The 17,580-nt window shown below is 31.3% G+C and overlaps 1 protein-coding gene across 2 annotated transcripts; it reads left to right on the plus strand.

Annotated features, from left to right (window-relative positions):
• The first annotated feature begins 4,095 nt into the window (after window positions 1–4,095).
• Window positions 4,096–9,100, plus strand: LOC132714026 (uncharacterized). 2 transcript variants are annotated; one of them, XM_060696757.1, is made up of 4 exons: window positions 4,096–4,234; window positions 6,745–6,801; window positions 7,293–7,469; window positions 8,018–9,100. In XM_060696757.1, the coding sequence occupies exons 1-4, from the start codon at window positions 4,180–4,182 to the stop codon at window positions 8,185–8,187; spliced, it is 459 nt and encodes a 152-aa protein (XP_060552740.1). In that variant the 5' UTR covers window positions 4,096–4,179; the 3' UTR covers window positions 8,188–9,100. The 2 variants fall into 2 exon arrangements, with proteins under 2 accessions (XP_060552740.1, XP_060552741.1); XM_060696758.1 differs by lacking the exon at window positions 6,745–6,801.
• The last annotated feature ends 8,480 nt before the right edge of the window (window positions 9,101–17,580 follow it).

Genomic DNA, 17,580 nt, shown 5'->3' on the forward strand with positions numbered 1-17,580 from the left:
TTACATTAACTTGCATTTCATAATAATTATTATTCATTTGAACCAAGCGGTTTATATTAATTTAGTATGTGCGATTATGAGATTAATTTGTTTTTAAAATATCTTGTCGAAGATGGTTACCATGTCATAATACATATTTTTTCTGTTTATATACTATGTTATGTCATTTCTGTGAGGGGTAAATGTTATCATTAGTTTGTTGCCGATAATTGTCCGTGAAAAACAAACTTCATTGGCTTATATCTCCATTCAAGATCAGATATTGTTTCTGTTCTAACGCATTATCGTTCGTTTGTTCGTTTGTTCGTTCGTTTGTTCTACGAAAATAATTTCACTTTAAGATATTAAATTCTTCAAATTGTAAAGCCGAAAATCACCATGATAATTTGTAAATATGAAGATCATCACTTGTTCGTTCTGTAGATTTCTATGCATTATCCATATGATATCAAATTTATCAAAACGAGCAATTGTCGTATTTTGATACTTTATGTTATATCATTTTATATCAATTTATTACAAGTTAGTGTTTAGCATCGATTCAACCACTTATATATGAAAGCGAAATTCTGGTTGTTTCTGTCCGATTGTCTGACATTTTCGAACATTCTCTTTTCTTGAAGAATCTCTCCTCTGTATTCTCGCTCATATGTTGAACTGAATCGCGCGTGGTACTAGGAATGTGATTCTAAGATTATTAGGACTAAGTTGATTCAACAGTTTTCTTCAGATTACCTTGTAGAGCCAGGAAGTTCTCTCCTCCGATGTCTCCTCCATATAATTTAGTATGTGTCTATATACCTCTGACCCATGTTTACTCTACTACTCCCATATAATGTATATCAAAATCTCGTTGTCTCACAACAGGACACCTCCAGATATATACTCTCGCTATCTTACCACAACTCTCTCTTATTGTATTTTAGGATTTCAGGGATAATCCAATATAGCGATTTAGTTGATCTATCTGGAAATTCATCTTCGTAAATTATTGCAGACTTAATTTTATCATTTTTCGTTAGACATATAAAGAGATGAAAATGCTATCAAATATAACATATATTAATAGATTGTTCTGGTTATGCCTTATCATTAGAAACATTTAGTATACACAGAACATGTGTATTTTAGATTTCAAATTAAATAATTAACTTCATTAAGTAAAAGCCAGTATTGATATTTCTTAAAGTCATTTAATGTGTTTTTAAATTTTTGCCATTCTATAGCTATCCATATATAAAATTTAATAGTTAAGGCAGTGTTGACTGCTTACTAATGCACCTGCTTTGCGTATCTGTAATATTCTTGTTAATATTTCATAAAACATTAAATGTAACATAATTGTTATCTATTTACAGAGCAGTATCGTATTAAAATATAATTAAGATTCCAGGAAAATGTGTTTTCAAGAATGTTTATTAAGGTTTACCTCAAGAAAGATACCATTGTGTTATGACATTTAACAACTTGTTTCAAAATAGATTGTTAGCTCATTAGGGTGAGCATCATACTTGAAATTAATTACAGCTAAAAAGCAGCGGTCAAATTCCCTATCACTGTGTTATTTGAAAAGATTCTCATCCCTTTGTCGTTCGTCATGTGTGTTTAGCTAAGGAAAGATAAAACTAATTTGCAATTCTCATTAAATATTTGAACATGTAATAAGTTCAGCGATTCCTACATTCAAAAATTAGCGAAGTAATTTTTACACAGTTATTTTTGGCTCTATTGACACCATTTTAACAATGACTTTTTAAGTTAAGACTTAAATGTAAGAAACATTTTACAAATAACTCGCTTACCATCTTTAAAAATAAGTTAAATGGTATTTATGTACCTATATTTGTACTATATCTGATCTGGTATCTGAAGGTATTGGATCATTCTCCCGCTCGACTTAGATAACTCATTAAAAAAAAGTTCTAATATTTCCAAGTATCATTTCGCATTAATATATCCACGTAAAACGATATGGAATCATTTTAATAAAGAACTTTATTCATTTTTGAGTTAACAAAAACAAATTAAATTAGTAATCGATTGTTTAAAATTATAAATTCAAATTTGCCAAATTTGTAACAAATGTGTTAGACACTAAGATCCAATTGAGCCAGTGAATATGATACTACACACAGTGAATAACTGAATATGATTTAAAAAGTAGTTCTGTTGACTACTGTTTGGACAAGTAGAATTTCAGCTATATTTATATCCTATAATGTAAACTTAATTGACATTTTAGCCGCGCCATGACAAAACCAACATAGTGCATTTGCGACCAGCATGAATCCAGACCAGCCTGCGCATCCGCGCAGTCTGATCAGGATCCATGCTGTTCGCTTACAAACCCTTTAACAAGTATAGAACATGTAGAAAGTGAACAGCTTGTATCCAGATCAGACTGCGCGGATGTTGGTTTTGTCGTGACGCGTCTCATTTGTTAGAGATATATCAACTTGCCTTGAAAAAAAAACAACAACAAGAAAACACATTCATACTTTTTATAAACAATTACATTTCTTACAAATCCGTTCAACATAACATGAAGTTTATACGACAAATATAACAACGAAACACACGGCAGGTCAATTTGGTTTACACATATTTATTGAAGTTCGATTGCGAAACATGTTTTTGCAACTTAAATAAATCACTTTCAAGTCCGCATCCTGGAACCAACCAGTACTTGTGTTTTTTGAAGAAACGTGGACGTGACTCGATTAGGGATCGATCCCATGATAGGCAGACTACTCCACCACTAGGCCACCGAAGATAGATTTAAATGTATAATATGCTAAGTTTATTATCTAAAAATACATATATTCATGTTGTGATCACCAGAAATAAAACATGCACCTTGAGAAATACAAAAAAAAATCTTCTTGAAAATTTGTTTACCAATAAACATCTGTAAAATCTTGAATATGATTATGGTTCCTTTATCCTTTTTTCTTTTTGATGGTATCGTAAATCCCAATTACTTGCACCAGACGAGATATTTTCTAAAACGTCACGCTGTTGTCAGCTTTAATTATAAATAAAACGGAGTGCAGATGTGCAATAATGGTAAACTAAATTTCACCAACCCGTTAATTGTGTCTGCCTCATGGCATTTGTCTTGTACAAATGACAGATTTTCGTTTTTTTCCTAACATCGACTAAATTCGTATTGTTATATTTGTCAGTCTTCATTTTCCAAACAACAAACAAAATAATAAGATGTGGATTCCTAATCATTGTCATTTTAAACATGGATTTGCTCCTTAACACATGTTTGCGATGTAAAATTCAAAAAAGGTTTTCTTTAATAAAAAAAGACGAACGTTGATTTAGCATGTGCTCTCTTATCTTACAAAATCATGTGCCGCAAATTAAATTTCAAAGTTTCTTATTTATTCATACGTGAAATAGACTTCAGACATAGTTACATTGTGTTCTGTTAAGTAAATGTATGAAACAAACTTTTAATATCAATCATAAATACTGGCATTTCTACTTGTCATTTATTCTTCAGAATATGTATTCAATGTAATTTCTTTCCGTGAAAAAGAATTATAGATTATCGGGCAAAAATCCTTCAAAAGCAAAATTATACTATATAGTAATAAAATTCTAATTCCTAAAAAATCGTTCTTTGCATTCATCTTTACTTTTTAAGAATAATGTCTAATTTGAGAAAAATAAATTGCTGAAAAGGTCAGTCAAATACAAATGATGTAATCAGTTGTGATAAATGATACACGGGTGCGACATACCAAAATTAAACATTGTCGATTAATTATTTCGTTTAGGCTAGATAAGGCAGAATTCTTTGTGCACAATATTGAAGTCAAAGATAAGAGCTGATTGAGTGAGATTTACGCCTTCCAAAAATTATAAAAGAAAGGAATGGTTTTGACTTATAAAACGTTTTATATTCGTACTTATCTTTTGCTTTAACATTTTAGATTACCTGGATTGTTTTATGTGTTTACATTGTTATTAACAATGTACTTTTTGCAGGTATATAATCTCAATAAATGAAAACCATAAAGTCAATGGACAAACATCACTTTATACACGTGTTTATTGACTGTTGGTTCTGTGCGCCTGTGCGCCTTATATTCTAGTTTTTATACATACACTAGCATATTCAAGTGTTGAAACTTTTTTTGAGCAGTTGTTATAAGCAATAACGGAATGGGAAGCGGCAAAGGTAGTGGTAAAAATGCTGGGGAAGCTCTTGTGGCAATTGGTAAGCAGTTTTTCGCATTTGTTTTATAAGGTATCTTAGACAATGCGTTATGAGTTATTATCCTAACGCTGATCAACTGAAAATAATTTGTTGAAATTAAAACGGTGTCTATCGGACAATATATATATATATTATATTTATATGTAGAGTTTCAGATTGTTTTCCTCATTATGTTTTGTTGTTGTTCTTCTTTTTTCTTTTCTTTTTTTGGGGGGAGGGGGGCATAGCTGAACATATTTTTTATTATTTTAAACAGGGATCAGCCATGCTTGATTTCTTATAACAATATATGATTTATATACAAGACAATGATTTCTTTACATTAAGTTATGGCAATTACTATGGTGTCTAAAATTTAAAAATAATTTGCCACTATAAAATAAAATGTAAAGGATAGGTCTAAAATAAAATGTATAGGAATCAGGATAGTTCTTTATTTTTTTAGGTTACATGTAATGTGTAAATGACGAAGTTACGAATTTTATAGAAGTTGGTCGTCTTTAAAAAATCATCAATATCACAATATGCTATAATTTAATAAATGGTTATTTTGTTAAAAGGTACAAGAAATGATCGTGTCATTTTTATGCAAGCATCGCTAACTTTCTATTTGTATTGAAAATAATTTTAAATTGAAATAACATAATTTGCATGTTTTTTGTTGTTGTTGTTGTTTGTTTGAATTTTGTATTTTTTTTGTTGTTTTTTTTTGTTTTTTTTTCTTTTTTTGAACGATTATTTCTTGTTATGCTCCCCGAAAAAATCGGGGAATATATAGTCGCCGCCTTGTCCGTTCGTCCGTCCGCCCGTCTTTCCGTCCGTCCGTCTGCTTTTCTTGTTTGGGACATAACTTTGAAACAACAAGAAGTATCAACATGAAACTTTGTAGGTAGATAGATCTCATTGAGTAGGTGTGCAGTGCACAAGAACCGAAACTCTGTCTTGCCTAATTTTTGAATTATCCCCCTTTGTTTTTTTTTACACTTTGAACATTGTCCGGGTCATAACTCTAAAAGTATAAGAGGTATCAACATGAAACTGTGTAGGTAGATAGATCTCATTGAGTAGGTGTGCAGTGCACAAAAACTGTAACTCTGCCTTGCCTAATTTTTGAATTATCCCCCTCTGTTCATTTTTTACACTTTGAACTTTGTCCGGGACATAACTCATAAAGTATAAGAGGTATCAACATGAAACTTTTTAGGTAGATAGATCTCATCATTGAGTAGGTGTGCAGTGCACAAGAATCGTAACTCTGCCTTGCCTAATTTTTAAATTATCCCCCTTTGCTTATTTTACACTTTGAACTTTGTCCGGGACATAACTCTGAAAGTATAAGAGTTATGAACATGAAACTTTGTAGTTAGATAGATCTCATTGAGTAGGTATGCAGTGCACAAGAACCCTAACTCTGCATTGCCTAATTTTTTAATTATCCTCCTTTGTTTATTTTACACTTTGAACTTTATCCAGGGCATAATTCTAAAAGTATAAGAGTTATGAACATGAAACTTTGTAGGTAGATAGATCACATTGAGTAAGTGTGCAATGCACAAGAACCGTAACTCTGCCTTGCCTTATTTTTGAATTATCCTCCTTTGATTATTTTACACTTTGAACATTGTCCGGGTCATAACTCTAAAATTATAAGAGGTATAAACATGAAACTTTGTAGGTAGATAGATCTCATCATTGAGTAGGTGTGCAGTGCACAAGAACCGTAACTCTGTCCTGTCTATGTTTTTCACTATTTCCCTTTGTTTATTTTCACACTTTGAACTTTGTACAGGACAGAACTCTTAAACTATAAGAGGTATCAACATGAAACTTTGTAGGTAGATAGATCTCATTAAGTAGGTTTGCGGAATATAAGACTGTAACATTGTCGTGCCTACTTTTGGAGTTATTGTCCTTTGCTCATTTTGACACTTTGAAATTTGTCCGGGACATTACTCTAAAATTATAAGAGATATCAACATGAAACTTTATAGATAGATAGGTCTCCTTGGGTTGAAGTGCAGTGCTAAAGAATCATTACTCCATGTACTCTGCTCTGTCTTATTTGGAAGTTATTGCCCTTGGTTTATTTTTACTTTTTGACTTTTGTCCGGGACATAACTTTAAAACTATTAGATATATCAACATGAAACTGTGTAGGTAGCTAGATATCATTGGATAGAACTGCAATGCTTAAAGAACCTAAACAAAGCCTTGTCTAATTTTGGAGTTATTACCCTTTGTTCATTTTTACACTTTGAATTTTACCCGGGACACAACTCTGAAACTATAAGAGATATCATCAGGAAACTTTATAGATAGATAGATCTCATTAAATAGAAGTGCAGTGCAAAAAACATAACTCCGCTTTGCCTAATTTTGAAGTTTTTGCCCTTTGTTCATTTTTTATACTTTCCTGTGTACAAAACCTTCTCGGGGAGCATCACCCGGTTCAGCCGGTTCTTGTTTTTAATTAGGTCATGATTTGTTGTGCTTTGATTTTCATATTTCAGCTGTGTGTGGCGGTATTGTTACCATTTTACTTTTAGGTATTGCAAAGTTTGTTGTTGGTATGTATTCAATGACATTTTCAGTAAGTATCAGTATGTCCTTTATTCATAAGAATGGAAGCTTTAACGAATAGTAAGATGTCACCATACTTTTTATTTCAATGAATGTGGTGTACCTCACAAAAAGTATCATAAAAATGATTTGATTTATTATTATTATTAAGCTTGCAAAAATCTTGCATAATTATAAAAAATTGGATTGGTAATTTCCGGGGTTTGAGTAATATATACAAAGAAGGCTTCAGAATTTTAATGCATAGTCGCTTTTTGGAATATATGTTGGCAGATTATCTTCTCATGTATCTCATGTGTCTTCATGTATTTCTGCCATTTAAATCACCTGAATTAAGAGTAATGAGATAATAAAGTACTGTGCCTGATAGTTCAAGATACTAATCACGGTTTTCTTTCATTTCTATTTCAAAAAACATTGACACTGCGTAAAAATATGTTTGTAATGAGAAATCTTACTTTATGTTTTATTTTATCAGGTATAGTTTACTGGAATGATTGTCCAGCAAATCCTGCTATTCCAAGATATATGAGTGGATCTGCTGGTGTCGAAACTTTCTCTGATATCATTATCGGATGCATATCATGTTGTACTGAGATACAGGAGAAGGGCATAGCCGGTGCAGCAGCTGAACATCTCATTGGAATAATCGTCGGTTTGTCGTGTTGTTTGTTGTTGTTTGTTTTTCAAATACGATAACAAACACGTCAGGTTAAATCCACATTATGCCCTCAAAACAATTATTTTTTTGCTTCTACGGAAAGCGCAGAAATAAATATTTTGAAGCTTGCTACATGCTTATCATTGCCTGAAGAAAGTAGTGCTGAATAAGAAATTCTTTGTTATAAATGTAGCAAAATGTAAACAAAGTATTGATTTGACTTCCATACAAAATACTAAATCACTATCATTGCACTAATTGTGAAAAAAGCAAAAATATCGAAAAGAATGGTTCAGATAATTGGCCAATAAGTATCTATGTTGAAACTGTGACACAAATATTGAACACATTTTAAAATAAATAGTATTTCTGGGGCACAATGGACCTTTAAACGTTACATTTGATACAAACTTATTTAATATTAAGGTATAAATACATAACAAAATAATCTTAATTTCATGTTTCATGTTTAATATCTGCAAAGGTAGATTAACTTTCTTAATTATAATTTCATTTTTTATTTGGATTTTCTTTACTTTTAGGGAGCATTTTGGTCTTCTCAGATTATTCTTATCTGGCTGGCGGATGTAATGGTGCCAAGGATTGTTGTGATGAGAATTTTATCAAATTTGCACTCAGTGTTTCTATAATTGAGTGGCTACTGCTGTTACTACCTATTGTTGTCTTTATTTGCTTCTGTATATTTGGTTAGAATTGTGCTATTTCTCAGATGGTTTCATTTATGTCGTTTGATGTAAAACAACATATTATTTTATTTGAATATAGACAAAAATAATAGTAATAAACGCTCTTATTAATACACTGTAACTAAATATTTTCACCATTTTTCTCTGCACCAATCTTTTCATCAAACATTTAAATAAACATATCTTCTAACAAAATGAGTGTTATTCACAGTGTCTGATATATATATCCATATGTCCGTAGAGTTTAAGAGTTGCGCATGTAATCACTTTTAAGATAACATGAACACGAACGACCTACATGTACATAAATTTTAATTAATTTAATTTTTAAATATGTTGAATATAAGAATGTTATAATGTTTATCTACAGATAGCTAATCTTAGCTGCAATGAAATCATTATGATTACAAATGTGTTATGCCTTAAATGTAGATAAAAAACTAAATTAGCAATGTACTACATTGTATCTACTTTTATGTCTGTATCTATATTTTCCGGTGCTTCGGGATCGTTGATTTTAGCATTTTTAAGTGTTGAAAATTGAGTTCCTCTCAAGCCGGTGCTAGGGAATGTAAGGGATATTGCACTCAATCAAACCGACTCTGCAATGTTCATGAAATTTTATTGTGATTAATGTTTCAGAGGGATCACTCTTTTTCCAGATTTGTATAATCATACGTGAAAAGTTATCGTCAATATTACCAATGAGTAAAGGGGAATTATATGAAATTTGAATTACATAATTAGGTCTTTTATTCAAACATAGATGATATAGTAAAATCCTGTTTTTGAAGTTATGTTACAAAGATTACCATATTTTTGCTACAGGTACGAATTGTTATCGATTGGTGCGCCGAAGATGATAAAAATTTCATTTTTCATGCAATGCGAAATCATTAGAATATAATGCAGGCAACATTCTGAAAAAAGTAAAAAACAAACAATCAAAATAAATACAAAAACCAAAAAAAAAACAGAAACTGTTTACATGCTTATTGAAATGATGTATTTAATTGAAAAGGTTCACAGTTCTACTCAACTATACAATAACAATAGCCTTACTCTATTACATGTAGAACTGTTCATAAACTGTTAATATAAAATGCCATATTTAGTTTAAGCATATAGGCAATATATTATTATCAACAGGAAAAGTAGTAAGAAAAGTTATCATTGTTATATTGATATTGTGTTTACGTGGAACCTGGAGGTGCAGTCATAACATACTTTAAGAGAGTGATACACTCCGAAATATGTCTACCGATTAATAATTATATATATTTGTGTTTGCTGTTTACCACGAATTTTCAGGAAAATAGTGTTCCATTCTGTGAATAATTAATAAGCTTGTGGCCAATAAAGTGTTGTTAGTTAGGAAAGAAACTGATTGTTGATGTTTTAATAGGGAAGGAAAGCTGTCTGCTTGTTGTTGTCTTATCTGACGTGTACAAGATTGTTGCTAAGTAACCAGTATTTCTACGGAAATGCTAAGGTATCCTTTTTGAAAATTTCTTAATAAGTAGTTTTTGTATGCTGATATAGATTTACTTAACCATACTGTGATATTTATCATTGTTCATTCTGAAATATTTTTACTTGAAAATATCAATTATAGCAAATTATCACACGTCATTATTTACATTACGCACATGTTGTATTCTTTAATTCCCATATGTGCGATTATTTTATGGATGAAAACATTTCTTCCTGGCACATACTCCTTAAATTTTTTGCCAACATTGAGAAAGAAGCAAATTACATACTTCAGTTTGATGTGTTCTTTTAATGACACGTGACGCACATTTATAATCCAGATTAATTCTTTTTTCATCTAATTTACTGATTAAACGGCAGTTTGAGGAAAATTATAATGCGAACAAAATTTAAAAATCAACCCAACCTATCATATTGCATAATACTACAGTTACTGTGTTATATTTGAGTGAAGAAAGGGCAATGTATGAACTTGGTCCTGTCCCTAGTATCGCCCCTGATTCAAATTTCAAAAACAATCTGACCATTACTGCAGCTATCGTTTTGTAGTGTGAATTTTTTTTAAGAAACATGTGTCCCTTTCAAATATATGTGTTTGTTATCAACTTTCTGCATTTAGGTTCGTTGAATAAGTATAAATAACATATTATTAAGAACATAAACGATTGCTTACAGCCCAAGATAAAATCTCACAAATATCCGTCACAATGAATAAATACAAATTCAAGAGGCCTCCTTTAATTTCATGCTGGTAATCCTTTATCGTACACTGTATCCAAACAGATATTATAACTAACACTTGTCAAATAAACTTCCGACAAAATAATATGGTTTTATTTGTGGTCATAATATAGCCGACACTAAGCAAAATTCAAACAAGAGCCTAATAAAAAAGCTAACCTAGCTGAAACGTATAATTATGAAATTCATTAAATAAATAGATATAAAATGAGTCTCTTTTTTAAACATTTATCTTAATGTTCACTTACAGGTAATTGCCTTGTTGATGGGTCTCGGGTCTGCTGAGCATGAATAATTCTTCTGTTTCTGACTTAATCGCCTGTTTGGCCTAGGTAAAATTCTATGTAACCCTTTCATACCAAAAACGAATCAGAAGAACTGCTTATGCTCAGCAGATTAAAGATCCACCAACAAGACAATGACCTTTTTTTAAATTTATATACAGAGGATATTAAATGAGTGTAATTTTAATACTGACTTTATTGAACGACTTGAATAAAATTATATTATGCGATCCTCTCGTGAGCATGATGTTATATTGTTGAATGAGTTCAATAAATTCAGAAATGAACTAAGCCTATTTTTCCTTTACCAAAAATAAAGAACGTTTAAAGTGAAGAAGAATCATGTTTCATTGAGGTGCATTAAGTGTTATGCTACATTTACCGCTCGTTACACTGAATAACGCAAATGGCGACACGTCAGAATACTGCACAGCCTTGCAATATGATTTTACGGTGTCGCAAAGGCACCACGGGTTTGTGATAAATAGCACTAGTAAATTCGAATTGTTTACTGCTTATACGTCATTGTTGAATTAATAATGACCTTTTGATGCGAAAATATAAAGTTTCAATTTATGTTAACTGCTCTAGAATTTTAGAAAACGCCCACAATAATGAGCCATGTCACATTTTATCAAATATTTATACCCCCGCACAACGAAGTTGTAAGGGGCGTATACTGGAATCAGCTTGTCCGTCCGGCAGTCCGTCCGGACGTTTCCCCGCACTCACAGGACAGTAATTATGTGGCTAAAAACTGTTCTTTCTCTTTGATGTCATTCATTCCGTAATGCTTTTATGTGGCTATTTTATTTTGTGTGGCTAAAAAGAACAATAGAGAGAACAATAGAGTAGCCACATTATTACTCTCCTGTTAGAAAATCCGTCCGGTCGTCCGTCGGTTTTTCCTTGTCCGCGCAATAACTTAAGATTCCTTTGACCCACAGTCTTTATATTTGGCATGGAAGTTAGTCATGACTAGTAGATGACCCCTATTGATTTTGAGGTTACTGTGTCAAAGGTCAAGGTCACAGGGACCTTGACTACAAAAAGCTTGTCCGCCCAATATCTAAAGATTTCTTTGACCCATAGTCTTAATATTTGGTATGGAGGTTAGTCATGACTAGTAGATGACCCCTATCAATTTTGAGGTAATTGGGTCAAAGGTCAAGGTCACAGGGGCCTTTACTAAAAAAGCTTATCCGCCCAATAACTTAAGATTCCTTTGACCCACAGTATATTTGTGCATTCAGAAGATGAAATTCGTAATGAAAGGGAACAATGCAAGATTTAGGTAGTTAAATGTTTCGAAGATCAGTTTTAACATTTTGTGAACGGTATATTTAGTGACTTAACCTTGTTTAATTAAGGAATTATTCATAACAAGCTCAATAATGAATCACACATTCTCCTCATACCCCTAGTAAGGCGTCCAATGCGATTTCTCTCTTAAGTGCAGAGCTTGTTCCAGTTGTTGCAGGTTAACTACAGTTGGTTCGTTCCAATTTAAAATTTCAGTTGTGGTAATGTCCTAATTGAGGCAAAATGCCGGATAAGAGGAGTAGGGTTGAGGCTATCATCCGTGCATGTGATAGTTACACACGTTATTAAAAATGTGGCTACATAATGTCATTTTAGTTTAATTTATCATCAATATTTTCCAAAAAATCCACCAGTCAATATTTTGTAAACGCTCCAACACCATTCTTACAAACACTTACATTTTTTATAAAAAACAACAACACATTTGCTTATGCTTTAATAATTTTGTTATGAATAAACTTAACTCATATATTTACTGGCTTATGATTACTGAATCTGTATCGCTACTTATCAACTTACTATATCTTAGCTCAATTAAGTCGTCATCTCATGACAGTGTTTCATTCACAACCACTTTAAATTATTGGGTTGTTCTTAACTTATTTCCATGTGCATTTTACAATCTTGCTTAAAACCGATGGGTTCTTACTGTCCAAAGTAATATTATATTGTAACGATTAGACGCCATCATTTTACATTTGAAAATGAAAATCAGGGGAAAGGGTTAGCATCAATAATAACAGAATAACATAAAAATTGCAGACTCGATTTGTCCGGGCTAGTGTTTCAATATCACTGCAGTTATACTTAAACCAAAAAAATATCTAGCACCAATCAAACAATTAAAATAATTATTAAAATGAATACATAGAAGTTGTAGTAAAGAAAATAATTTGATGTGATAAAGTGATCAGTGTAAAAAATAATTGTTTCTAGAACTTGTTTACATATTGATTGTTAAAGCTTACTTTAAACCGATAATTTTCGAATTTAATAATTCAGGTCTCTAATTTAATCACTACAGCTTCTCTAGTTTTTGTCGGTTTCTGTTATTTCCTATTATGTATTATTTAAGTAATATCCGGTCCGTGCTTTGCTTTGTGTCCTATTTTAGTTTGATGTCATGCTGGCCTCCTTGCCGCGGGTCCTCTGTTGCGTAAAAATAAAAATAAAAATCAACATTCAATTAAGTAAAGCATTGTTACTTACCAATATCTCAAGATTAATCATTTTTTTAATATGAAAAATATTGTTTCCTACAAAATACTTTTATAATTTAAAACTCTTATTGCAATAATTTACTACGTCAAAATGATAATTGAATTGACATGTCATATAGGGTTAATTTCATATGAGTAAACAATCAAACCAAATACATTTCTTCAACAATATGGACAAAATGATATCATTCGACCATTAGAAAAACATGTATTTACACAATAAACTTATCTCTTTATTTTAGCAAAGCGATAAGCCAGCAATGTCAACACCTTTTATATATCAATATAACGCAAATGTATTTATGTTCCTTGCAAAATATTTGAAAGTAAAAGTGTTTGCCCATATTTGCGCTCTAAGGCAACTCTATTGAAAACATTGTATGTCGCTGCATTGTAAATAATTGATGAGCATAATTATAACCAATAATTGTGTTTCATATTGGAAAGTAACAATGAACTCGAGGGTTGGTGTTTTTTTATAAAGAAAAGCATATTAACTTACAAAAAGTAATATTCCTACGAGAGTAATCTTTAACTTGAAAAACTCTTTCAAAATGCATTCAGTATAGCAACAACAGCAACAACTCTGAACATGAAACGTTTTTGAGCTTTGGAATTAAAATGCTTTTACTTCATAGTTCAAGATCTCACCCTTTTAGGGCCTTATATCAGTAAAATAAAACATATAGAAAAGAGAAAAACAGACTCCTTTAAAGACACCAAAAACGACATAAATGAAAATGTGCAAGCTCGATTTAATTGGACCTGTTCAAGGACGGTACCGGAAAGTGCAAATTACACTCTCTAGCACCCCTTTCAGCAGAATTCAACACTTCAACAAAAAACTGGTGCAATTTTGAATTTAGAAAAATCTTCAGATGTGTTTATACCGCAGCTGTCATAGAACCGTCAATATGACACTTTCGTTTTATTCCATTAAAAGTTGCGTATGGTTCTCAAGTAAAGGATGGCATAAGCCCTAAACGAGAAAATAATTCGGCATGGAATTTTGAAAGGGAAAAAGATTCAATTGCTATACATTACTGGTGAAAGATGATGAAAGTGCAATGATTCTGACGTACGATTGTCCTGTACTGGATACCTTAAAAATCTGTTTAAGCTGGTTTTATTTTTGAAACTGTAATTTCTTTTTTTTTTAAGAAATTCCTTTAACATAATTGTGTCGCCAACATATTCACCCCTTTCCTCACATGCCAAGTATTTTGTAATACTTGAATGCAAAATATTATTGTTGCTGTTCTTTTTGGATAAGACTTGTTTAATTTCACGCCGGTATTCTTCTACCGTATCAATGTCAAATAAACTTCAGACATATATTGTTTTCACTTCGTCTAGAAAGAGCGAAAAAGAAACAAAGTAATTCCAAGTTGTCTGTGCAACGTTTGGAATATGTCCAGACAACAATACGAGTTGAGATACATTAACTTATACAGAACTGTTTGGATATAGGTTGGACAATTTTCATCAAATATATGCTATTCAACCAGACATCCTTAAGAAAACCTAAACAAACAAAAAAATAGTTAAGAGATACATGTACATTAAATTTCCTTTCATAAAAATGGAAATGTTTTATTTAAAAAGAGTTAATCCTTTATTAAAATATAGCAGGTTTTACTGTAATTGCCGTGATTATTTTAACCATTTGATGTTGTTGAGCAACAAAATCTTAAGACACAATATTTTTGGAAAATTGAAAGTAATAAAATGTCGAGAACTAAGATAATTAGCATGATTCCAAAACTCCCCTCGACACACGGGGTCACTTGATTTATATATACTTATGTAGGAAAAATACATTTAACACTTATTGTGTGAGACGACACTGCAAAGATGTAAGATAGTTGGTATGTATCATTGCCCTATGCACCTCCAAAAATGCCCTAACAATATTGGCCCAACCCCTTGAGTCACTTGGTTAATATTGACTTTGAAAGGAAGCATAAATCTAAGTCGTAATGAGTGAAACTACAATGTCCAGTGCTTAACTTTTTTGGCATGAAGCATTACTTAGCTGGTCTTTTCAAAAGTTACATAAATCATGACCATTGGGTAATAATAAGCCCACCGTTGAGTCATTAAGTTTATATAGATTTATATTATAAACATATCTTGAATTGTGTAAGAAAGTCATAGCTTAGATATTTGGCATGTCGCATCAATTTGTAGTTTTCTATAACAGTTATATTAACCATGCCACTGAGGTAAAATTTAGCCATTCCCCATAGCAGTCTATGTAGACTTGTGTATAGAAAAAACATATTTATTTTTGAAAATATACAATGCCAAGAGTGTATATATTAGACATGTGGCATTGCCTAGTAAACAACTACAAATGTTTCATGAATCGTATAAGAGAGAGAGAAGTTTTCGCCAATCCTGGTATCTTTAGGACAATTTAGACAACTTTTTTCGTTCGAAATTTGTTAATGGGTCTCTTCCCTAAATGAAAGATTATTTTTGATTTCTGAAATAAATTTTCTTTCGGGCGTTAAGTTCCAACCTTAGTGTTCAATGTTTAGATTTTAAATGACATTCTTAGTGCATGAATGGTAACCGCAAATATTTGGCCATAAAATACCGCCAACGCGTTATTTATGACAAATTGGCAAAGGCGAAAATCTGCCCTATAGATAGATGGCAGATCAATACTCGCCGTACTTACATTACAGTTTTTGTGCTTTATTAATATGACAACACTAAGCTCGCAAAATATATATATATATTCAATGATTCAGTCTTTCCCACAAACCTTATATTTTCTAACTGTTCTAATTTGTGTGATTCTGTTTGCACTTTTACCGCTTTTTGAAATTATTATTCATTTGATCTGTTAGTATTTGCAGGACAGGCTTTTTAAAAATCCAACGACATCACGATTGTCATTTGCAATCTGTTTTAATATAATACCTTTATTGTTTATTATCTTTTTACGTAATTTATTATTTCCGATTAATCTCTGTACATGCACATTAATCGTCGGCAAATCAAGTGACATTATGTTCATTTTTTTCATTGTCATGTTGAGCATAATATGTATACAATGTATTTCAAAATATTGACTGTAATAATGGTGATTGACCAAAAGTTGAAATTGCTATAATGTTAAGAATACAACATATATCTGCCTGAAATATAAAAATACTGTCCCACTCTTATAAACTGAATGCTACAGGTACATTCTGATGGATATTTACAGAAATTGCCTTTGGCTACATGAGTTAATTATTGTTGATGCGAAGTAATTTATAAAATTGAAAGGAATCATAGCAAAATGTTAACTTATTCTGACTTTCACTTTTTCATTGACTAAATACCCTTGAATGGGCATAATGCTACTTTTACGTGTCCCTTCAACTTTTTTAAAGGCGTTAAATTTCAGTTGATTTCAATGGAGGAGCAACTGCAACAAAAGTGTATTGATTTTAGAAACGTAACATGCTATTCATTCAGAAACGAGTACACCATTATTTGATAAAATATTGAATGTTTTTAAGTAACATTAAAAAGGAAAATGACAACAGAATTATAAGTAAAAGATGAGAACACGCTTGTGATTTATAGCCCTATCTTGGCATTTTTAATCCGTTAAATCATACAATGCTACATTATTTAAGTGCTTTTTATATGTTAAATGACTTTTAAGTTTTAAGTTTTAAAGACCAGATATGAGATGATATGCTTCGGAAGTGTTAAACGTTATCATTTATTAATGCAAAATAAATGTTAAGTACTACATTTAGTTATATTACAGCCATGTTAAAAGAAAACTGATTTTATATCCGTTGTATATAGGCATAAAGAACATAGTCTCAATAATCTTAGATTTATCCTTACGGGTGGTCTTGTGTTATTGGATGCGTTCACCAAATGCCGCACTTCCTTGTTGATATTTTTTTCATATTGTATGACTCGTAAAGAATTCTTGAAATTGAACATTTACGATGAAAGGAATGGTGCTAGCCAAGCAAACACTTTAGCAATAATTTGGAAAAATTAATATTTGATTCACAATTCAACTGCACCATGATTTATTGACAGCAAGTGAAGTCATTTGATCATAAGTTGTTTTTATGTTATATAACATATTTGTCACGTGTCTGCTTGAACAATAGATATGTTACCTGATACAGAATGCTTTGGTACATTTAACATACATGTAGAATCTTATAGTTAATATGATTCTGGTTTTTGATTATGTATTTGTTTTATAAAGAAAACTAACAAATACTTGATAAGTAATAAATACTACATAACAAGGTTGTATATTTTATAACTGTTCGTACTACACACATACCGGGGTATATCTTATTTC

This window comes from Ruditapes philippinarum, unplaced genomic scaffold (assembly GCF_026571515.1).
Source record: "Ruditapes philippinarum isolate M1 unplaced genomic scaffold, ASM2657151v2 ctg7896_1_1_1_1, whole genome shotgun sequence".
Lineage (NCBI taxonomy): Eukaryota > Metazoa > Mollusca > Bivalvia > Venerida > Veneridae > Ruditapes > Ruditapes philippinarum.